The 23,408-nt window shown below is 37.6% G+C and overlaps 4 protein-coding genes and 1 non-coding gene across 8 annotated transcripts; 1 reads left to right on the top strand and 4 right to left on the bottom strand.

Moving 5' to 3' along the window:
• Positions 1-2,071: 2,071 nt before the first annotated feature.
• On the bottom strand, positions 2,072-2,159 carry TRNAY-GUA (transfer RNA tyrosine (anticodon GUA)). The gene is given in 2 exon segments: positions 2,072-2,107; positions 2,123-2,159. It is a non-coding gene; the product is annotated as a tRNA-Tyr (tRNA).
• Positions 2,160-8,127: 5,968 nt separating this feature from the next.
• Positions 8,128-10,115, top strand: LOC111778185 (putative pectinesterase/pectinesterase inhibitor 7). The gene is made up of 3 exons (XM_023657872.2): positions 8,128-8,692; positions 8,842-9,279; positions 9,398-10,115. Exons 1-3 carry the CDS (start codon positions 8,158-8,160, stop codon positions 10,093-10,095), a joined length of 1,671 nt encoding a protein of 556 aa, XP_023513640.2. The 5' UTR covers positions 8,128-8,157; the 3' UTR covers positions 10,096-10,115.
• Positions 10,116-10,177: 62 nt separating this feature from the next.
• Positions 10,178-15,758, bottom strand: LOC111778184 (ethylene response sensor 1). Its single transcript, XM_023657871.2, has 6 exons — positions 14,983-15,758; positions 13,610-14,533; positions 11,974-12,342; positions 11,637-11,903; positions 11,422-11,549; positions 10,178-10,619 (listed from the first exon to the last, which is right to left on the bottom strand). Exons 2-6 carry the CDS (start codon positions 14,507-14,509, stop codon positions 10,382-10,384), a joined length of 1,902 nt encoding a protein of 633 aa, XP_023513639.2. The 5' UTR covers positions 14,510-14,533; positions 14,983-15,758; the 3' UTR covers positions 10,178-10,381.
• Positions 15,759-15,988: 230 nt separating this feature from the next.
• On the bottom strand, positions 15,989-18,980 carry LOC111778636 (nicotinamide adenine dinucleotide transporter 1, chloroplastic). The gene is made up of 9 exons (XM_023658569.2): positions 18,840-18,980; positions 18,540-18,623; positions 18,350-18,456; positions 18,011-18,059; positions 17,793-17,902; positions 16,873-16,967; positions 16,685-16,773; positions 16,516-16,610; positions 15,989-16,387 (listed from the first exon to the last, which is right to left on the bottom strand). Exons 1-9 carry the CDS (start codon positions 18,907-18,909, stop codon positions 16,151-16,153), a joined length of 936 nt encoding a protein of 311 aa, XP_023514337.2. The 5' UTR covers positions 18,910-18,980; the 3' UTR covers positions 15,989-16,150.
• A 174-nt stretch (positions 18,981-19,154) lies between these two features.
• LOC111778635 (Myb/SANT-like DNA-binding domain protein) lies at positions 19,155-23,066 on the bottom strand. Of its 4 annotated transcripts, XM_023658566.2 has the most exons (6): positions 22,907-23,066; positions 22,030-22,366; positions 21,831-21,924; positions 21,262-21,755; positions 19,655-20,208; positions 19,155-19,296 (listed from the first exon to the last, which is right to left on the bottom strand). In XM_023658566.2, the coding sequence occupies exons 2-6, from the start codon at positions 22,363-22,365 to the stop codon at positions 19,194-19,196; spliced, it is 1,581 nt and encodes a 526-aa protein (XP_023514334.1). In that variant the 5' UTR covers position 22,366; positions 22,907-23,066; the 3' UTR covers positions 19,155-19,193. The 4 variants fall into 4 exon arrangements, with proteins under 4 accessions (XP_023514334.1, XP_086975173.1, XP_086975174.1 ...); XM_087119047.1 differs by having other exon boundaries at positions 21,262-21,924; XM_087119048.1 differs by lacking the exon at positions 22,907-23,066 and adding an exon at positions 22,623-22,893 and having other exon boundaries at positions 21,262-21,924.
• Positions 23,067-23,408: the final 342 nt, after the last annotated feature.

Here is a 23,408-nt window from a genome sequence, read left to right as displayed (position 1 = left end):
TTATATCAGGAGAGTGCACATTTCTTCTCGATGACTTACCAATGAACATTTTTTTTCCAGTAGCTCAATCATAAGAACTCAACAGTAAAGTATGTTTTGCTTGAAATAATTTTACGGAAATTATGGAATTTAATTTAGATAAAAGATAATATTAAGTGGAATGATTTAAAAGGATAAGTTAAAATAAAGCAAAGAAAAAAACAACAAAATATGGCTATGAAAAAAAAACATGTTTTTTAATTATTAATGTTGTTATTATTATTATTGGACCAATCAGAAATTTGCGTCCAAAACGTTCTCGAGCAACGCACAATTAATATAATATAATATTATTTGGAGTTGCCCAATTTTTAGGAAATAGTTATTTATTTATTTAATTAATTTGGTTCTGAAAAAGCTGTTATTGGCAGCGGGGATGAGACAGTCAAAGAATAATAAAAAACAATGGGAAAATCAAAATTAAAAAAAAAATGCTAAATTTATAAATAAATAAAAAAAATACTATGTTAACTGTGCATGTTCTCCAAATTTTTTAATAATATTCTTAAATATTAAAAAAAAATTAAAAAGAATTTAAAACATTTAACTATTAATTTATATTTCACAATATTCTTAAATTTTTATAAAATTTCAAAAATACCTTTAAATTCTTTTAAAAACTTTAAAAATATTTGAAAATAAAAAATAATAAAAATTTCTTAGGTAAGGTTCATGGATTTATTCAAAATCGGATGGCCATTTACCCGAAATAATAAAATTCATACAAAATTTTTATGTAAATATAGCTCTGATACTGTATTTGGAGCAGTTGTTCGAATTCTTTTTATGATATGCAACTGAAACAAGTTGTTGCAAATGGGGAAAGGGGCGGTTTGAATGTGGGGTTGTTCTTATTTTACCCAAAGGATTTGAATTAGCCCCCGATCGTATTTCTCCCGAGATTAAAGAAAAGATGGACAATCTGTAGCTATCGTCCCACTAAAAAATATTCTTGTGATAGGGCCCGTTCCTGGTCAGAAATATAGTGAATCACCTTTCCTATTCTTTCCCCGACCCTGCGACTAAGAAAGATGTTCACTTCTTAAAATATCCCATATACGTAGGCGGGAACAGAGGAAGAGGTTAGATTTATCCCAAGAGTAAGAGTAATAATAATGTTTATAATAACTTATTAAAGTATTATACTGTGGATCAAAAGGTTGCATATGACATCTGAATAAAAGAGGAGGCAGACATTAATGAAACAAGATAGGATAACTAAAAAAACCTTAAAACGATTGAAAGTGCATCTTATTTTTCGATGACTCAATCATAAAAATTATAATTAAGCGTGTTTTATCTTGAATAATTTTACGTTGGGTGACGTTTATAAAATTTTCTTATAATACAGGTAAATTATGACAAAAAAAAATGCTGAAAGAACCTAGACGATTGTTTCTAGTCTTAAAAGATGACGTCGTAGGGGCGTTTTGGATCTAAATTGGAAAACTTTTGATGTGTTTGGGAAAAGTGGATGTTTGATTGAAAGGATAGGTAGGCCCAAATTAAAATATTGAGCAATCATCAATCACTTGCCTCTCTTCCATTTGCACATGCAAACCTAAAGGATTCATGTTCTTGTGTTTTTTTTTTTTTTTTTTTTTTTTTTTTTTTTTTATCTACTTTCTCTATTATACACATGAAATGAAGATAGGGTTCACATTCTTCCCTATGCAACTTTTTCAATGAAATAATCGAAGAAACTAAACCTACCATTTGCCTTTCTCGAGCCTTTCTAGAGTACAATTGAGTTGGGTCGATTAGAATTTGTCAAAATTATTCTTATATTGACATATTAATTTTTTTTTAATCCGTCTATTACTTATTATTGAAGTTTGTTTTGTAATATTGGATCATAAAATTACGTTACAAACTTTAGTGATATGATTCAAACATAAATTTATTGTTTTTCTAGTTTAATAATATGACAAAATGATACATTTTTGTCATATAAACATTAAATAAAATGATAAAATTAATAAACTATTTAAAAAAATGTCGGAATAAAAAGATTATTTGAACAAAAAAGATTTCCGACCTGCCGGATTCGAACCAGCGACCTAAGGATCAAGCTGCAATCACACTACAGTCCTCCGCTCTACCAACTGAGCTAAGGTCGGTTTATGTTGTAATTATGATTAAAATTTTATTTGTATTAATATGTTTCCCTCAAAATACATGAAAAATAAAACTACTTATTAATAACTCTTAAAGTGTCATTTTCATATAAAAAATATAATAAATACATATCAATAAGAAAATGAGAAGGCTTTTAATGAAAAAAAAAAAAAAATCGGGCCGTGAGATTAGTCCAGATGTATGCAAGTTGACTTCAAACGTTTTAGTTAGTATCAAAGCCCACAATGACAACTAAAGGTATTGAAGGTTCAACCCCAAACCCGATAAATCACTTGAATATTGTTAGAAATCACGACTCTCTACAATGGTATGATATTGTCCACTTTGAGCATAAGCTTTCGTGGCTTTGCTCTGGACTTTTCCAAAATGTCTTGTGCCAATGGAGATAGTATTCCTCACTTGGACTCATTCCCAATAATCCTCAACAAATATCCCTTGTAATAGCAGTTTTGGTTTTAGCCGTTCTAATTAACCATCCACAACCTAAATACTAAAATCGAACCAAACCAAGTTGAATTGGACCGAACTGTGAAAGGACGATGGTTGCGTAGGGTGTGCGAACTATGAGAGACGTCAAAGGACAACCGGCGGTGCGTGCGGTGGTGGTGGGACGCCGGGAAGAGACTGGAAGAAGGAGGGAGAAAGAGGTTGGAAATTGTGTTGGATTGAGATTTTAAAATATATTTGATTAAAAAAAAGCGATTAAATTTAATTTTGTCGGTTGAATTTGAATTACCATTTGGAAGAAAATGTTGATTTAAAATATAAAAAAGAAAATTCTTTGCATCACCGTCACAGCTTTGACTATTGAGTTCAAATCCCGTTGGAGCTTGCAAAGTTGGTAAAGCCACACGCAATACAACACCATTATGGACTCTTCACAATGGTACGATATTGTCCACCTTAAGGATAACTAACTCTTACGGCTTTGTTTTGGACTTCCCCAAAAAGGCCCTGTACTAATGGAGATCTATTCATTTCTTATAAACTCATGATCAACCTCTTAATTAGTCGATGTGGGACTCATCTCCCAACGATTCTCAATATGAACCGAGACCATATTCAAATGAGAGACATCCTTAAGATATAATTTTGCACATTCCTTTTTGGTGGCGTAATCATAGAAACTTTATAGTTAAACGTGTTTTTCTTTAAGCAATTTTATGTTGGGTGACCTCTTAAGATGACTCATATTAATTTATGCGTGATAATATCAATTGTCAAGTCAAACGCCATTTGTTAGAAAGATACATGCACATCAACTAAGCTATGAATATGAATGAAAAAAAATGAAAGTCGAGCTCAACTGTCTTATCAATAGATATCCCTCTGTCTCTATCATACATATGTCTTACAATCTGAATCAAGGAGAAGTTCGGGACGAAACCAAAGTAGCTGTATGGTAGCTTGTGTTGTACCCTCGAGATGAATCACCGAGATCTACCGATATCAATACGAACGAGTTGACGTTATTGGACAGATCTTGGAAGAGATTTGTTAAAAATTCTTAATTCCTCGATGATTGAACCATCACGTCCCTTTGTTTCCCTTCATACTCACAATTCCACTCGCATCTTTCTTCCTTATTTGTAGCAAATTGTCTTTTGGAATCATTTTTTGGATTTTACTAAATAAGAAAAACAAAACGCCTCTATTTGTAATTATTACCAAAATCATATAATTATTATAATTATAAATTATTTGCTAAATAATCATGTTAGTTGAACACGACTCTCCTATGATATTATCCACTTTGAGCATAAGCTCTCGTGATCATTCTTTGATTATAAACACATGATCATTCTCTAACCCCTCAATCGAGGCTCGACTCCTTTGGAGTCTTAGTCATTTTTTACTATGCCTTCGAGGAACGTTGACTCATTTTTCTTTTGGAGTCCTTTGTTTGACATTTGAAGGTTTACCAATCTATTGGCACGACCAAGTTTAGGGCATGACTCTCATACCATGTTAGACAAACACGACTCTCCATAATGGTATGATATTGTCCACTTTGAGCATAAGCTCTCATGACTTTCCTTTTGGGGAAGCCATGAGAGCTTATGCTCTATAGTACCATTGTGGAGAGTCGTGTTCGTCTAACAAATCAGACTCATAATATATATATATATATATATATATATATATATATATATATTTTGTAATTTTGAAAGTCAATTTCTAATTTATGTTATTAATTAATAAATGTGTTTCAACAATTATTAGGAATATGATATTGAAATTAATTAGAGTAGAATTTCAATCATTATTAAGTTATTATTGTTATTTTTTTCAAATTCTTTTTATTATAATTATTATTTTGTTTTTAAAATGAGTTAAAATAAGTCTAATTTCATTAATTTTAAAATCTTCAATTTTTAATATTTATAATTTCGTCAAACTTCACCTAATTAATTATTTTCATTATTATTATTTAACAATAGTACCAATATTAAATATACCTAATATAGATATTTCATATTTAGTTAGTTATGTTAATACATAATGATTGAAATTTAGAGTTTACAAAAAAAAAAAAAAAATAATAATAATAATAATAATGGGTTTTAATTTAGTATTTGTGAAAAAATTAGAAAAAAAATATAAATTTCAAAATTCAAAATATACCATTTTAAAATATATTTTTTATCGTAATTCGAACATAATTTATTGATTGGACGATCGATTTCTCACTTATAAGTCATATGTTCATATCTCGATATAAATTAATTTTATATTAAAAAATAATAACTATAAAAAAGAAAATATCCACGTAATTTTGCAGAACATGCAAGCACCTTTTTTTGGACTGCATTAAGCATGTAAACCTAATACCACCGAGACTTTATTAATTAATATTTGCATGGAGTTGACTATGTCAAAAGTTTTTTTTTTTTTGAAAATAAATTAATTTAATTACTAGACGCGGTTTTGTACACTCCAAGTCAACCATGTTATGGAATTCCAAGTCAACCATATTATTTTTTTCATAATATTTGTCACGCTCCATTATTTTAATTTATATATTAATTTCTGAAAATACAGATTAAAAAAGGAATTTTATTAAATGAAATAAAATGACTATACAATATGATATGAACCAAGAGACATCAATCATACAATATACTTCAATGAAGATGTGAAGAAAAGGCTGTCAAAATTATCAAAAGATGTTTCAATTCATGTTACATTGAAGAAGAACGAAGTTTGATTGTTATAAATTTTGGGTGGGTTATAATTTAGAGTTATTGTATTTTAAGACTTGTTATTTAATTTCGGTTACATTTACATAATGGCTAATTATGGCCATAAAGTAGGAATGTTAGGAATACCTTAACTAGTTTCATTTTTGAGCCATGTATGTTGTATTTGTAAGGCAGACTTGGAAAATATATTAAAAGAAGCATTTGTGCTTTTCTTTAGCCAATGGCTAAGTTTCTTTGCAATTCTATGTAGTTTAGATTGCATGTAGAATCATTCAAGCTCGACATGATCAATCTTGCTTGTGGAGTGATTCGAATCTCAAACAAGTGTTTGAGATATTTGATCAACAAGAGTCATTCAAGCTAGACATGATCGATCTTGCTTGTGGAGTGATTCGAATCTCAATCAAGTGTTCTTGCCTTGAGATATTCGATCAACAAGGTAATCCGAATCTTATTCCCCTTGTATTGATTCCTTATCTTATCACAATATTAGGTGCATTATTCATTAAACGATAATAACATATTCTTAATCAAAGTATGTGACACAAACTTATAATTATAAGGTATAAAATATTGGAATGGATTAAATTTATAATTTATCTTAAATTAAATTAAATGTTATAAAACAATTTATTAAGAATTTAAACTTAATTGTGAATAAATGAATAATTAGAAAAGTGGGTCGCGTGAACTACACGTGGTCAGGTCCCGCGTCGAGTAATTTACATGTATTACACGCAATACCCTTAATGTACTTTTTTTTTCGCTTTATTATTATTATTATTGTTATTATTATTTCAATAACGTGACATTCCAACTTTTTTTTAACCAATTATTTTTTCTCTAGTGCTTTAATAATTGTGTTTTTTACGCATTTAATTTCGGTTATTGTAAAAAAAAAAAAACTAAATGATTTAAATAGGCGTTTATTTAGGTAATGACGGTGACTAAATGCTAAACATTTTGACTAGATTAGACACAAGATTAAAGATATTTTTATCGATCACAATAGTCATTAATAGCATTATATGAGACAAAAACATATCACCACATGTCAAGTCGAAGAACGTTCGTGTAATAGTCAAAGTCCACCATCAGCAAATATAAAAGAACGAAACATTTCTTATAAGGGTGTGAAAACTCGTTCGTTAACGTAAAAACTGAGACAAAAACATTTTTTTTTTTGTTGTTACCCTTTGTTTGTTTGTCTTTTTTTTTTTTTTTTTTTTTTTTTTAATAAAAAAAATTAATTAAAATTAATTTTTTTTATAAGATATAAAGCATAAAGGGTTGGTGGTTTGGGTATGATTCAATTTCCATTATTTAAATTTTATTAATATTATTTGAAAAATATTTCTTATTTCTTGTTGGATCTCTCATCTTTTTTTAATAAAATAATAATAAATAAATAAATAAATAAAAAGACGTGTGGGTTTTTATTTTTTATTTTTTATTTTTTATAATTTAAAATTAGTTTATAAATAGATTATTAGATTAAAATTAAAAAGAATACGTATAAGGAAACAAGATCCCATACCGATTGCATTGGATAAGGGAATTATAATTTGAGAAACAAACTAAATACTAAATTGATTTTGTTAAAAATAAATAAATAAAATAAAATAAAAACATCTGCCGGACAGCTTGCAAATCTTGTCACCTTTTCCCCTTTCTTGTTTGTCCGTAATATCAACGCGCTATTTTGACTTTCTCCTTCTCATTTATTTATTTCAATTTCTTGTGCTTTAAATTATTATCGTATCGTCACGGTCTCACTAAATAATTTTTTTAATGGAACATAATTAGGGTAATTGAAAAAATATATATCAATCAAATAATTGGTTTACTTCTTTGGTACGGTTAAAAATCTCAGGATATTCTTCTCAATAGAAAACATCCATCGAATAGTAGTCATGCTTTGTCATCTCAAGAATTTGAACTAATCTGAGTGCGAGATCTCATATCGGTTGAAGAGGGGAACGAAACATTTTCTTATAAGAGTGTGAATATCTCTCGTTAATAGATGTGTTTTAGAAACTGTGAGGATGACGATGATACGTAGTGGGCTAAGGCGGACAATATCAGTTAACAGGAGCAGAACCAAACAACGAGCTATGTGCTAGTAAGAACGTTGGGCCTTCAAGGGAGGTGGATTGTGAGATTCCACATCAGTTGGAGAAGGGAATGAAACATTACAACATGTTTTAAAATCACGAGGCTGATGACAACATGTAATAGGTCAAAGCGGACAATATCTATTAACAGTGGGCTCGAATTGTTACAAATGGCATTAGAGTCAAACATCGAGCGGTGTGCCAGCAAGGACGCTAGCCCCTAATGAGGGTGGATTGTGGGATCCTACATCAACGACACTAGACCCTAATGAGGGCAGACTATGAGATCCTACATTAAAGACGCTAGCCCCCAACGAGGACGAATTGTGAGATCCTACATTAGTTGGAGAGTGAAACGAAGCATTATTTATAAGAGTGAAGAAATCTCTCCACACTAGACACGTTTTAAAATCACGAGGCTCATAGCGATATATAACGAGTCAAAGTAGACAATATCTTCAAACATATTACGAGGACGATCGTAATAACATGTCGTGTCGATATCTAATTAAGTAGAAGTTTTAGTGCTTTTGTCAAAAGACAACGTACACACCAACAAACATTGAGTTTGATAGTTTTAAGAAAAACCCACCTCCCTTCTCCTCCTATAAATTGCACACAAATCCCAATTCCCAATTCCCAAACCACCAATTCTCTCTCCAATGGCGGCCACCACATTCTCCTCTCTCATCCTCCTCTCCCTCTACATAACCACCGCTCAAATTCCCCTCTCCGCCGCCTCCGCCTCCGTCTGCACCTCCACCCCCGACCCCTCCTACTGCAAATCCACCCTCCCCAACCAAACCGGCAATGTCTATTCATACGGCCGCTCATCTTTCAGAAAATCCCTCTCATCCTCGCAAAAGTTTCTCCGGCTAGTCAAAAAGTACCTCCGGTCACGGTCGTCGTTGACGGTCCCCGCCGTCCGAGCACTGGAAGACTGCCAGCTGTTAGCGGGACTGAATATTGATTACTTAACGACGTCGTTCCGGACGGTGAATACGACGAGTTCAAAGCTGTCGGAGATGAAGGCGGACGACGTACAGAGCTTGTTGAGTGCGATATTGACGAACCAGCAGACGTGTTTGGATGGGCTCAAGGCGACGGCGGGTTCGTGGTCCGTCAAAAATGGCCTTGCCCTCCCACTTGCCTCTGACACCAAGCTGTACTCTATGTCCTTGGCTTTATTTACCAAAGGTTTATATATATATATATATATATATATATTTTTTTTTTTTAATTTTATTTATTTATTCTAATTAATAAGTTATTAAAATTAAATATAATTCAAAATAATATATATATATATATATATATATATTTTTTAATTTATTGATTTCCGGCAGGTTGGGTTCCGAAGAAGAAGAAACGGTCGACATGGACGGCGGCCGGGAGTCAGGGCGGGTTTAGAAACGGTCGGATGTCACTCAAAATGTCGAACAGAGCGAAAGCGATTTACGAGATGGCGACGCGCCGGAATCTGCTGCAGACTGACGACGGCGGCGACGACCAGATTTCGATTAGAGACATCGTCATTGTCAGCCAAGACGGCAGCGGGAATTTCACGACAATTAACGAAGCGATTGCGGCGGCGCCGAATAACTCTGCTCCGACCGACGGCTATTTCTTGATCTTTGTGTCGGTCGGAGTTTACGAGGAATACGTGTCGATTGCGAAGAATAAACGGTATTTGATGATGATCGGAGATGGTATTAATCAGACCGTTATCACTGGTAATCGGAGCGTCGTTGACGGCTGGACCACTTTCAATTCCGCCACGTTTGGTTAGTGTTTAATTAATTAGTTGAATTTTCAATTTGGTTATTAATTAATTTTAAATGTCTTAAAATAGATTTTTAATTTTTAATTTTTAATTTTAATTTTTTTTTTTTTTTTTACCAGCGGTGGTGGGACCCGGATTTGTGGCGGTCAACATGACGTTCAGAAACACCGCCGGAGCAATAAAGCACCAAGCCGTCGCCGTCCGTAACGGCGCCGACTTATCCACTTTCTACCTTTGCAGCTTCGAAGGCTACCAAGACACCTTATACACTCACTCCCTCCGCCAATTTTACCGCGACTGCGACATCTACGGCACTGTCGACTTCATCTTCGGCAACGCCGCCGTCGTTTTCCAGAACTGCAACATCTACCCTCGTCTTCCTATGGCGAACCAGTTCAACGCCATCACTGCTCAAGGCCGGACCGACCCAAATCAGAACACCGGAACCTCCATCCATAACTGCCGGATCACCGCCGCTGACGACCTCGCGAACAACACCGGCGTCACTGTGAAAACGTTCCTCGGACGACCGTGGAAGGAATATTCAAGGACGGTGTATTTGCAGAGCTTCATGGATGAGCTAATTAATCCGGCGGGGTGGAGGGCTTGGGATAAGGATTTTGCTTTGAACACTTCGTATTATGCGGAATTTGGGAATTTTGGGCCGGGATCTAACACGTCGGAGAGGGTGAATTGGCTGGGATTTCATTTGATTAATGATACTGATGCTGGGAATTTCACGGCGGCGAACTTTGTCTTGGCGGATGATTGGCTGCCGCAGACCGGCGTTCCGTACACCAGCGGCTTGACGGAGTAGGAAACAGAAAGAATTTGTTATATATATATATATATATCTAATGATATTCCAAAGGCTAAATGTATAGCTTGGGATGATGATCGATTCTTTTGTACGGTGATTGACTTTAAATTTTTAGAATAAAAATACCACAAACTGTTCATCTTCAAGAATTGTAGGGTACATTTGTTATACTAAACATTATGGCTGCAAATTCAGCGACCTTGTGTTTTCTTCTCAAATGAATGATCCATGTTGTTCGGGAAGCAACTGCGCAGCAGCCGGTGCTCGGAATGTGCATCGAAGTTCAGAGACTTCTTTGATATCGTGAACTGGAAAAGGCGACTTGATCGGTTTCTCTGAAGATTGGTCTGTGTCCATGGAGATCTGCACTTCTGTGATTTACAACGGAGGCGACTCGCTTGATTGATAAGTCATTTGGATTAGCATTGCAGATCCCGAGTTTGACGATGAACACGCCTGTCGTACCTTTTTCGGGGCCATCGCTCTCGATCCATATGTGACCTCCCATGAGATTTGCAAACCTGAATCCAACAACCCATGTGAAAATAGATCAAGAAAAACTAGCAAGTAAGTCAACTCATGATTCAAGAGATTGGATAGCTTATAAGAGAAAATGGTTGTGAATCCCACATTGGTTGGAAGGAGAACGAAACATCTTTTATAAGGGTGTGAAAACTATTCCCTAGACGCATTTTAAAACTTTGATGGAAAACCCGAAAGGAAAAGCTTGAAGAGGATAATATCTGCTAGCGGTGGGCTTGAATTGTTATAAATGGTATAAGAACCAGACACCGGGAGATGTGACCGCGAATAGAAGGGAACGAGTGCCAACGAGGACGCTGGGCCCTAAAGGGAGTGAATTATGAGATCCCACGTTGGTTGGGGAGGACAACGAAATATCCTTTACAAGGGTGTGGAAACCTCTCACTAGCAGACGCGTTTTATAAACCTTTAAGGGAAGCCCGAAAGGGAAAACTTGAAGAGACAATATCTACTAGCGGTGGGCTTGGACGGTTACAAATGGTATCAAAGCCAGACATCGGGCGATATGCCAACGAGAATAAGGAATGAGTGCCAACAAGGATGTTGGGCCCTGAAGGGGAGGTGGCGGGAGTGGATTATGAGATCCCACATCGGTTGGGGAGGAGAACGAAACATTCTTTACAAGTGCGTAGAAACCTCTCTCTAGCAGATACATTTTAAAAACCTTGAGGGGAAGCCCACAAGAAAAAGCTTAAAGAGGACAATATCTGATAATGGTGGGCTTGAGAGCTGTTACAGTAGTATTTTTAAATTTTGTATGTTGGGTGATCCGAGGCATACCGTTTACAAAGAGCCAATCCGAGTCCAACCCCACCATTTGTTCGGCTAGATCGTGATCGAAGTTGAGTGAATCTGGTAAACAGATGAGGAATGTCTCGGGGAAGAACACCACATCCTGAATCTTTAACCTGAGAAGCAGAAAGAACAGAACAAAATGATTTAGAACAATGAATGAATATGTTCCTCATAATTCAACCATATCAGATGATATCAACCTGAACTCGGAGGTAGAAATGGCGGTCGGACTGCATCGGATAGAACTCGGGAGCGCGCCAATCTCTCAGAGACTCAAGTTTTGCAACAGATGCTATGATTGAAACATGACCTTCCTTAGTAAACTTCACCCCATTACAGACGATGTTCAAGATGATTTGCATAAGTCGCTTCTCGTCACCAACGGCACAGACGGGCAAATCCGAGGCCAACATCAACGCCATCGACAGCTTCTTAACCGAAGCAATGGGCTTGATAAGATCCATTGCCTGCAGTTCAAGCTTCATGATGTTAGAACAAGATCTAATGATTGAGACAACCTCGGACTTCAAAACTCACCTCTTTGAAAATAGCATGGAGGTTGAATGATCTTATGTTCAATGCCAAACTACCATCTTCGAGTCTAGAAAGGTCCAAGACATCATTAATCAGTGTGGCTAGAAGATTACTACTCTTAAGTATTGTTTCTATCATCACTCTTTGTTCTGGACTCAGCTCGGTCTCCAAAAGTAGGGACGAAAGAGCGATTGTTGCGTGCATTGGCGTCCTCATTTCATGGTTCATGACAGCCAAGAAGTCGTTACGAGCGTGAACCGCCATCTCTGCTTCTCTTCGAGCTAAATCCAATGCTACGTTTTGGTCCACGAGCTGATCGCGGGCGTGCATAGACTCTTCAAGAATTGCAGCATGTGAAAGAGCTACAGCTACCTATATGGATTTCAAATTCCTGATGGGTGATTAGTACAAGGAAACATGAAGACAAGACGGGAAACAAAAGGAGTGTGTCTGTGTGTGTGTTTGTGTGGTGCAAACCAGACAATTTTGTCTGAATCTTGAAGACAAGTGATATATGACATGACTTACAAAGTGAAGCATGTTCAATTGCCAAAATCAAAATGTAGAGAGCTGCTCCTATCACTTTCTGGATTGAATAGCCAACAAACATGACATTTTTCGTGTAACAACCCATACTCACCGCTAGTATATATTATCCGGTTTAGCTCATTATGTATCGTCGTCAGCCTCACGGTTTTAAAATGTGTTTACTAGGGAGAGGTTTCCACACCCTTATAAGGAATGCTTCGTTCTCCTCTCCAACCAATGTGAGATCTCACAATCCACCCCCCTTGGGGGCCAGCATCGTCATTGGCACTGCCCGGTGTATGGCTCCGATACTATTTGTAACAGTTCAAGTCCACCGCTAGTAGATATAGTCCGTTTTAGCCCGTTACGTATTGTCGTCAGCCTCAAGGTTTTGAAACGCGTCTACTAGAGAGAGGTTTCTACACTCTTATAAGGAATGTTTCGTTCCCCTCACCAACTGATGTGGGATCTCACAATCCACCCCTCTTTGGGGCTAACTTCCTCGCTGGTACCGTCCGATATATGACTCTGATACTATTTGTAACAACCCAAGCCCACCGCTAGTAGATATTGTCCATTTTAGCCCATTACACATCATCATCAGCCTTACAATTTTAAAACGCGTCTACTAGGGAGAGGTTTCCACACCCTTATAAGGAATGCTTTGTTCCGCTCTCCAACCGATGTAGGATCTCACAATCTACCCTCTTGGGGACTAGCATCCTCGCTGGTACTGCCTGGTGTATGGCTCTGATACTATTTGTAACAACCCAAGCCTACCGCTAATAGATATTGTCCGTTTTAGCCTATTACATATCGTCATCAGCCTCACGATTTTAAAATACGTCTACTAAGGAGAGGTTTCCACACCCTTATAAGGAATGCTTCGTTCCCCTCAGCTGGGTATTCGTATCCTAAGTGTCCTAAGTGTCACATGGGTATTCGTGTTCATCAGCTGCTAACATCCTATCCCAAAATTGGACCTAATTCATACAGTTCATTAGAACTACAAATAACCAATTGCTCATTAACTTAACTAACATAAGTTATGCAAAACATGCCAGTTAAGGGGCAGTGTACAGATGCAGTAGAACAATAAATCACACAAAACCTGGTCTGCGACGACGTCGACAAGTTCCAACTCATGATCTCGCCATTTCCGAGCGCTACCAGTAGGAAGAATCAAAACCATTATAGCATAGCTCCTGGAAGAGCCATCAGGCCAATTGTTCATTTGAAAATTTGAAAGGTTCAAGACAGGAACTCGCACAGCAACAACTTCAGGTGCCAAATATGGAGTCCTGACCTTAGCCAATTGGCAGTTGTAGGGAACACGTATGGCTCGATTACTCTTAAAAACATCATTCACAACAGGAAGGTTTATAGGAATATGAGCTCCCACTGGTATCTGATAGTTCAAGGCATGTGAAAGCTGTAGACTTATGCCAGCCCGTGATGGCATCCACAGAGCACATTCCTCAAGCCCCAACGTCTTTCCCAGCTCGACAAGCGTCGTTTTTAATATCGTATCTCGATCGAGCGTGCTTCTTATTTCATGAGTAAGCATTCTAACATGCCTTCCAGTTTCTTCTTGAGTAAGAATAAGTCCCATTTCCCTGTCAAGTTCTTCAGCCTTGTTCTTAAGGATCAATTCTCGAGTTTTGACACTCAAAAGATCAGGAATAATATGAACAAGCATCAATGCGGTCAAGCACGAAACAATAGCACAAGCAACTTTTGCAATAGTCATCGCCATGGCCACCGTCTTCGAGTGCGTCGAAAACGTCCAAAGGTTGATGAAGTGTGTTGCTCCACAGAGAACAATGAAAGCACCAAATTGCATAAGCACCCATCTGTAAGGAAAGAATGCAGACTTTTGCACAAAATATATGAGCTCCAATGGGATAGAGAAATAAGCTAATGCGATTAGCGCATCTGAGATATACTGATATTTCACTAGAAGTTCATCAGGAGGCCACTGGGTGTCAATGCAATCACAAGACTCCATCATAAGATAACCTTCTAAAGGATTTGGCTGAAAATATGAAAAGAACAGATGATATTAAAGAGTTGTAAGAAACATATCAACTCAGATTATAGCATTCCATGAATTCAGGAAGCACCAATTTTTTGTGTTCTTAGAGATGTTGATGCCCTCAGGTGCACCCATAAATGATAAATGCAACCAAAAACTGTAACGGCTCAAATCCATCGCTAGCAGATATTGTCCTCTTTGGACTTTCCCTTTCATGCTTCCTCTCAAGATTTTTAAAACGCGTCAGCTAGAAAGAGGTTTCCACACCCTTATAAAGAATGTTTCGTTCTCCTCCCCAATCTACGTGGGATCTCATAATAACTGTAATCCACCCCAGATTCTTTTTATAAATAAAAGGTTCATGAGGCTCTTAAACCAAAATCCAACAAGATCCAAGGAGTAGTAGATTAATCAGAAGCAATGAGCAAAAAAATGTTTCCACAACTTACTATTTCCCCTTCCTTCAAACTCTCAGCTTATGAACATACAAATGCTTACAGTAACTTGAATCAAGCTCTTGCTGTTCCACCACTCTCATCCATTGAACTTCAGTAGTTCCATTACTACCTCCCAAATTAAATGCCAATTTCATATTCATAAACAACAGACGACAACTACTTTTATGACCCATTTGCAAAAGGGAAGCAAAAACAATAAAACAGCAGCAAAAAGGAGATCAAATCAAATCAAGCATAACAACAAAGAAAAAAGAAATGGGTTGGAAGAGTCTCGTGGATTAAAAGAACAAACATGAAGAAGAACAAGAAGAATAGGAAATGAATGATCATACCGAGTTAAAAGAAGGGTCGAAGCGAGGAAAGTGAGGGAGGGCAAAGCTTCCATGTGAAGAAGGTTTGGGAAGATGGGAAGGCAGAGAGTTAATGGTGAAGAGCAGAGGAGACACTGAAAGGCAAAAGAGAGAGGCCTGTGGGCATCACGGACGAAAAGGAGATACGGACGGACAACCGCACGTACGGTGCCTCCTCACCCAAAACGTATGATATTACCTTCCCTTTTCTTGTTTGTATTCACAAGAAAAATGAATATTAACATAATATGTTAGCCATTCTTTAACCCTAAATTTCAAGTTTGATTCAAAAACTTTACATAACTCAATCCAATTTGTGTTCATTCATAGAGTTTAATTAAGAATCGACAACTCATTCACTATCGAGATTGAATTAGTTGGCTGATTTGATGTTTTGAAAAAAGTTTTGAGAATGTAATTATAGGATCGGTTAATAAGAGTTGGGAAACATGGTGGGCGCTCTCATTTGCTATTAATCCTTAAAACATCATTCACTACTAACTTTCGAGTTTTTTAGTTCAAGTGAGATCAATGTCTTATCTAATTGGCTAATGGATGGATACCGAACATGTTCAACATCGTACAATTATGATCGAGATAACTTGGCGTACACGTCGTCGTTAATGGACAATAGTAACTAGAGGAAATGAGCATGGTAAGAGATATGAGTTAAACCCATAGCTTATAATGTTATAGTGAGTGAGAGACTGGTTGCTTCTCAACAAAAAGGACATTCCATGTTGAAGCTTTACTGAGACAGTAATGGCAATATTAGTGTGTCCCCAAAGAATTGTGAACATTACCCGTCTTCATAATGTGTGTTGGTGTGGATCAGAAGGAAATAAGTTGAGAAGAGAACGGTGGATCATTTCAAAGCTGGTAAATGTGATGGCAGCTGCAGGCGTCGTCCTAAGAAGGTTGGCTGCGCACCCTCGATAGAAACCGGGGAGACCATCTTGCTGAAACACTTTCTTTATGCAATCGGATACGCCCGAATAACGCTTCTCGGAGTGGAACCCTTGTTCCTGAAGCCTGGAACGTACAACCTGCAAGAAAGAGTGCAATGTCACGGCAGGATCTTGGATGTTTCAAACCCAGATGAGTTCATCTCAATCAGAAAAGTATATGTTCTTGATCTGGATAATGTGCAGGAGAAAAGGAGAAAAGATCCCACCTCATGTGGATAAGTCAATGTGGACGCGAATATCTTGGAGACAGATGAGGCGACTGCAACGTCACGTGCGGAGAGTTTATCTGTCGTCGTATTATCTACGATATCACAATGTAAGTTTAGTACTAGCTTTTCCCTGAAGGAGATATCAAATGGGTTATCAAATAGTTACCTCTGCTAGCCAAATAGCTTTTTATTTTCTCGTATGTCGGAAACTGGATCGCGACGTGACTAACACCAGCCAGAGCAGGCACAAGACCACTGTGGAACACCAGTGTTACAGTTGAGCTAATGATCATTAGTCATTTTCTCCATACAAGATACATAGATCAGATGGAAACATGATAAGAAATAGGTAACCTGTACAATCCACGGATGCCTTCTTCATAGGCTATTCTCTTCAAGGCAGAAACTGTGTTTCTATACGGTAGGACACCAGATTTCATTCCCTGCGTCTAGTCCAAGTAGTCATAACTGGTCGAGTTAGTTTTTACCAAACGAACCCGATTCATTTGAAATAGCTAATAAAAGCAAACAGTATGCAGAAGTAACCGTCCAAGCCCACTGCTAGCATATATTGTTCTCTTTAAGCTTTCTCTCAAGGTTTTTAAAATGCGTATGTTAGGGAGAGGTTTCCACACCCTTATAAAGAATGTTTCGTTCTCCTCCCCAACCGATATGAGATCTCACAGTCCACCCCCCTTCAGGGCGCCTCGTTGGCATTCGTTCCTCTCTCGAATCGACGTGGGATCTCACAATCCACCTCCCTTTGGGGCTCAGCGTCCTCACTAGCACTCGTTCCTATCTCCAATCGAGATGGGATCTCACATAAGGTCACATTAGGCATAATAGAAAAGAAATGTTAACAAAACTCATGCAACAATTCAATGGACACCTCAGTTCTCTGTGTTTCACCTTCCCATGCCTCTCAATCCACAAAGACAAATACTACGTAACAATTTGGAGGAATGCCAGTTAAGCATTTATTAGATCGGTTCGGGATTTACTTCTTTCAAGCGCTCTGATGTCTTTCGATCCTTACAAAACGCAATAAATGCTCCTTATACAACATGTTCAAGGGGCAAGGATTGAACAACTCTCATGATGGGTTTAATCTTTTTCGATACCATCCCTTCGATAAGAGAAACGCTTCGGATAAGGAAACTACAAGATTTCGGTAAGCTATCTTTCAGATTTCTCAATGGCTAAGGGCCTAAAGCTTATTAATAATTTTTTTTTAACATAAAAATTAATTAAGAATATGAGCTTGAAATCCTCACCTGAAGTCTGGTCTTAACAACCCATAGAGGATTAGTTGCAATAGCTGTAGCAGCCCCAGCACCAGAAGCAGCCAACATATTAGCACCTATTGAAAGCTGATGCCTTTCATCTGCACATATACCATGAAAATAGATACAGAACGCATACCATGTGAATATCGATGCAAAATGATAAACGTCATTAATTGAAAGAAACGAAAGTAAATGATCAAACTAACCATCAGAGCCAAGAAAGCATTTAAGCTGTTCATAGATTGTGAAATAAACCTGCCAATGGAAAATATTGGTTAATATGAAAGATGTTGTAGAGGGGAACGAAACATTCTTTATAAGGGTGTGGAAACCTCTCCCTAGCAGACACGTTTCAAAACCTTGAGGGGAAGCCCGAAAGGGGAAAGCCCAAAGAAGACAATATCGAGGTAGTATTCGTTTGAAGGTTTACTACACTGATAAGGAGGTAATGCAAACACAGCAGACAGACAACATTGAAGCAGCTAATATTGTTTTAAAATCCAAGTTTCAAGAGATTTTGGATATAAACAAGATTCAGGACTTACAGCCCAGTTAGGAAGTAGTGCAAGCACAGTAGGTGAGAGTCCTCTATACATTCCACGCAGCCCCTCCGCATGAGCAATTTGTTTCAGACTACCAAGTATGAGACTCCCTGTACAGATAAAACAGAACAAATTCATTAAAAATGCATCACAAGTCATCAATGCACGATAACTAAGACAATTATGGTCATACCTTTTCCAATGTTTGGCAGTCCATGAACCTGAAATCTAGTCTTGATAACATCCAAAGGGCACACAAACGTAGCAGCAAGAACTCCTACAACAGAATCCAGAATCCAGAATCCAGTTCAAAAGTTCTCTCAAGCCAAGAATCAAATGCTTAATCATCTAACAAACTAGGTGATAGTGTATTCAAGAAGTATGAATCTCAAGCAACAACTAAATCTTCCAGTTTCATATCCCACAAAATTTACACCCAAATATAGATAAGCATCTCAATCGAAAAGAAAAATAATCAAAGGGATGCAAATACCAGCAGCGGCACCAGCTCCAGCATTACAGAGAAGAGCCCTCGGAGTAGGGGAATGAGAATCGGTAGCCATGGCAGTATTTAATCAAATACCCAGAAGAATAAACAGTGATTTGAGCGCAAAAATCACCAAAATAACCCTCTTTCGAGAGGCGGATCTCGGAAAACCAGAGTCGCATGGCCAGAACAAGAAGAGAGGAAAGTCAAGTCGATTGGTACGGGCACTCTTGTATTCGTTAAAGAGAAGGAAAGTAATCGGAAACTGAGAAGAAATAGAAGTGGATATACATACGAAACTGAGGGATATTCATTCGTGGATCAGAAATTGCGAGAGATTAAACAAAAAGAGGAACAAATTTATGGGGGCCCTCTGGTTTCTTCGCTAATCTCGTTGTCGTCGTTCAGCCGAAAAAACCTCACCCGGTTGCGGCCCGACGAGACGACTCGCCGCAAATGGGTCCTGAAATGAAATCTGATTTCAGCCATTCAATTCCATTTTGGTCTCTAAGTATCACACATATTAAATTCTTTTTATATATGCTTTCGTGTTATTTTATTTTATTATTGTATTTAGGGAATTATATCTATTTGTTTGTATAAACTAAATCAACCGAAAGAGATGAACACAATTGACTGACCATTGCATAATTCCAACAAACACCAAAAATCTTTTATTTAATCTAAGCATTTGTGGTGTACACTTAAACTTCACGCTCAAAAATCTAATATTATACATAACATTTCAAAATTTTCCAGCAAGTCCTCGCTCTCTATAAGAAAATAAATGAAGTATAAAAGAAGGGACTAAAAGAACTTACGCCCCCTCGGGTCGAAGTTTTCGTATCAACCACTTTCGTCGTAATTTGACATCCAACGCGATAAACGTTTTTGCCTTCTTTTCATCCTCAAGGAGATCACAAGCATCCAATACAAGGTCCTCATCCATGTTTGGCAATGCTTGGATAGCTTCAATTACTGTCTCAATCGAGATGGAACTCGAGTTATCGTCGTTTTTCTTCTTGTCTGATAAGGAAGAAACGAAGCTTGCCATCTCTCGAAGGGCACTCGCCATGCTCTCATCTTCACCTCTTAGCTTCTTGTTATGATCAAAACTAGACATGCTTTCTAATTCCCTCTTGTTCTTTGGACCTAAATGTGTTGATTCCTTCTCGCTTGCTTGTTCTTCACTTGAAACTGATGTAATAGGAGACTGGAAACCTATTGAAAGTTTTCCGTCCTCGGCGTCGTGGTGCTGCTCTATACCTTGTCCTGGAGAGCACTCTCTTTCGTCAAAACTCGGATCGCAGATCACACACAGATCCTTATAATATGGCACTGGCCGTGTCATGAATTGTCGAGCGTCTGTATGTGCCTACCATTCAGCAACAAAACTAGTTAAGAACTATGCTAATATTCTAAACAGCACAAAATACTGAATTTGTGTCCACTTTTATAACTATTACACCATATCATAATGACACATGACTTTAGAACGAATTCTCCCACAACTATAGTTAAAAGACCTTACTTATGCTGAATGTGTAACGGCCCAAGTCCACCGCTAACCGATACTGTCCTCTTTGAGCTTTCTCTCAAGGTTTTAAAACGCGTCTGCTAGGGAGAGGTTTTCTCACTCTTATAAAAAATGTTTTATTCTCCTCTCCAACCGATGTGGAATCTCACAATCCACCCCCTTCAGGGCCCAGCATCCTCGATTGGAGAAATCGAAACCTCTACCGAGTGGATTGCGAGATCCCACATCGGTTGGGGAGGAGAACGAAGCATTCTTTATAAGGGTGTGGAAACCTCTCTCTAGCATATGCGTTTTAAAAACCTTAAGTGGAAGCCCAGGAGGGAAAGCCTAAAGAGGACAATATCTGCTAGTGGTGGGCTTGGATCGGGCGATGTGCCAGTGAGGAGGCTGAGCCTCGAAGGGGGGTGGACACAAGGCGGTGTGCCAGCAAGAACGTTGAGTCCCGAAGGGGGTGGATTGGGGGGTCTCACATCGACTAGAGAAGATAACGAGTGCCAACGAGGACGCTGGACCTCGAAACGGGTAGATTATGAGATCTCACATCGGTTGGGGAGGAGAACGAAACAAAATATTCTTTATAAGGGTGTGGAAGCCTCCCCTAGCAGATGCATTTTAAAAACCTTGAGGAGAAGCCCAAAACGAAAAGCCTAAAGAGAATAATATCTGCTAGTGGCTTGAGCCGATGCCGGCTGTTTTTGGTGAAAACTAATCTAAATAATATGATTACCTTCAAAACCCCACAACAGTTCTTTTATGATCAAATTCAATGAGCAAAAGTTCAGTATGATCAACTGCAGCCGACATGTTCATGTGCAAATCTATGAACAACAAACAACAAAGTCCGCAGGCAAACAAAAATAGAATTGTTGAGCTAATGTGTAGTTTGCTTACCTTGATATAGTCTTGCCAAATGTAATCGTCAGCGGTAATCATTTGACGTGTCTCGTCCCAGAGAAATCCGTCCAAGTCTAATAGATTCTTTATGACATTATACTGCCTCCTCAGAGTTTTATACCTATTCTTCAATACATCCACATCATAATTGAAACCAAACTTAGCATTGAATGATGCAATCATCTCAGCCCACGAGTGTTTCCGAAAAATCCCATCTATTTGGTTGCCTTTCTGCACTTGCTCCAACATAAGGTCTATGAAGAATCTGTCCATAGGAGGCTGCCAATACGTTCGGGAACGAGAAATGGCTGTGGTTGCTGTAGTTGACATTTGTGGTAGCTCATCAACATCTCCAGACACAGAGATTTTATAGTCTTCACCGATCATGATTCCATTAAGTGCTTCAACATCTCCCTCACTGGCTGTCCCCAGCGGCTTCGTATACATCGTCTCATTATCACCTGAATGAGACGACTCCTGCGAATAGATCCCTGATGACCCATAATTAACAAACAGAACAACAAGATAATTGCGTGCTATAATATTGTCAAAGTAAAGATGATTACCTTTTTGTCCGACTGTCGCGCCTCCATATATTATACACAGATCATTGTAATATGGGATGCTCTTAATTCTAAAAGATCGTGCCTCGGGGTGTTCCTGTGAACATGATATATAAATTCTTCGAACTTTAGGTAAGAAAGAAGAAAACAAAATAAAGAAATATAGAAATGCTTTCTACAAATTTGCTGAATTCATCAAAACCTTAACATATTCATCCCAGACATGATTCTCAGCAGTCACCATTTGCCGCACTTCGTCCCAGCTGAAACCCCTCTGATCAAGGAGATTCTTCACAGCTTTGAACAGATTCCTCAACGTTTTATGTCGATTCTTCAAAACATCCTTTTCATACTCGAATTTGAATTTTGCATTGAACAGAGAGATCATAAATCTCCACGCTCGTTTACTGAACAAATGCTCGTCAAATCTGTTCCCTTTGTTAACTTGTTCCAACATAAGGTCTATGAAATATCTATCCATTTCAGGCGTCCAAACTGTTCTAAGCCGATCGTTACTATTCCGTGTCTGGACACCCATCCTGCTATCATTGTAGCAAGGCATCAGTCTAATGTACATAACTCAAACAATGATCTACTTGCAATTACAATTACTCACATTCAAACAGTATCTTTAAGCATATTGGTTCTAAAATAACTTCAATAGTAATAAGTTTTTCCATAACAATTTGATATTGGTTCTACACTCAAACTCACAAAGAACTGGTATATTACTTCTGATTTAGAGTGGGAAATAGTAAAGGATACAGCAAAAAATTTACACTGGACTGTTCATACTTATGTTTCCCATAAATTCCTCAAAATCATTGAAATCTCCTTCGAACAGAGCAATCCAAGAGGAAGCCAGTCCACAAGGGTAAATAACTCGATTATGCAACTTCAAAGCTCCATGGAAGAGCAGAGAAAGAATCAAAAAGTCATGCCATCATTCCAATACTCGAAGGAAAGCAAAATCGAAAACAGAATTCAATTGACTTCAATCGAAGACATAAATGAACAAGCAAAATCAAACAATCTAACAGCGAAGATGGATTTTGTTGATGGAATGAATCGAAACGCACCTTGAGAGTGAGAGCCGAGGATGGAGCTTCGGTAAGTGTTGGAGAGGAATGGGAATTTTGGGGATGAGATTTTCCTGGATAAGCCGATGGGAAACTGGTTTGTGGATTTCGGGAAAACCCTAGCTGGAGTAAGATTTTGACCCGGGTTAGAACTGGCCCCAACCGGATTTTGTAAACCGGGATAGGATTGCCCTCATCTCCACTAGATTCTACGCTTCTGCTTGAATCCAACCACTTTTATTTGTTTATTTATTTATGAGATATTACATCATAAATACAACTTTTTTTTGTTTTTTTGTTTTTTTTTGTTTTTTTTTTTATTGTCGCATTTCACTCTTAGTATCCTCGAGGTCTTGAGTTCATGCATAGTTCATAATTGAACGTTACTTGCAAAATGTGTATCATGTACGATCTTAGTTTTTGATGAAAGAGATTGTTTCTTGAAAACAATGTATATCGTGACACAACAATGCTAAAGGATAAATCTCTCTTTCACGCTTGC

The sequence above is a fragment of the Cucurbita pepo genome, chromosome 17 (assembly GCF_057944985.1).
Source record: "Cucurbita pepo subsp. pepo isolate OVF chromosome 17, ASM5794498v1, whole genome shotgun sequence".
Classification (NCBI taxonomy): Eukaryota; Viridiplantae; Streptophyta; class Magnoliopsida; order Cucurbitales; family Cucurbitaceae; genus Cucurbita; species Cucurbita pepo.
Note: the sequence above shows the minus strand (reverse complement) of the source record. Positions and strands in the feature narration are given on the sequence as shown.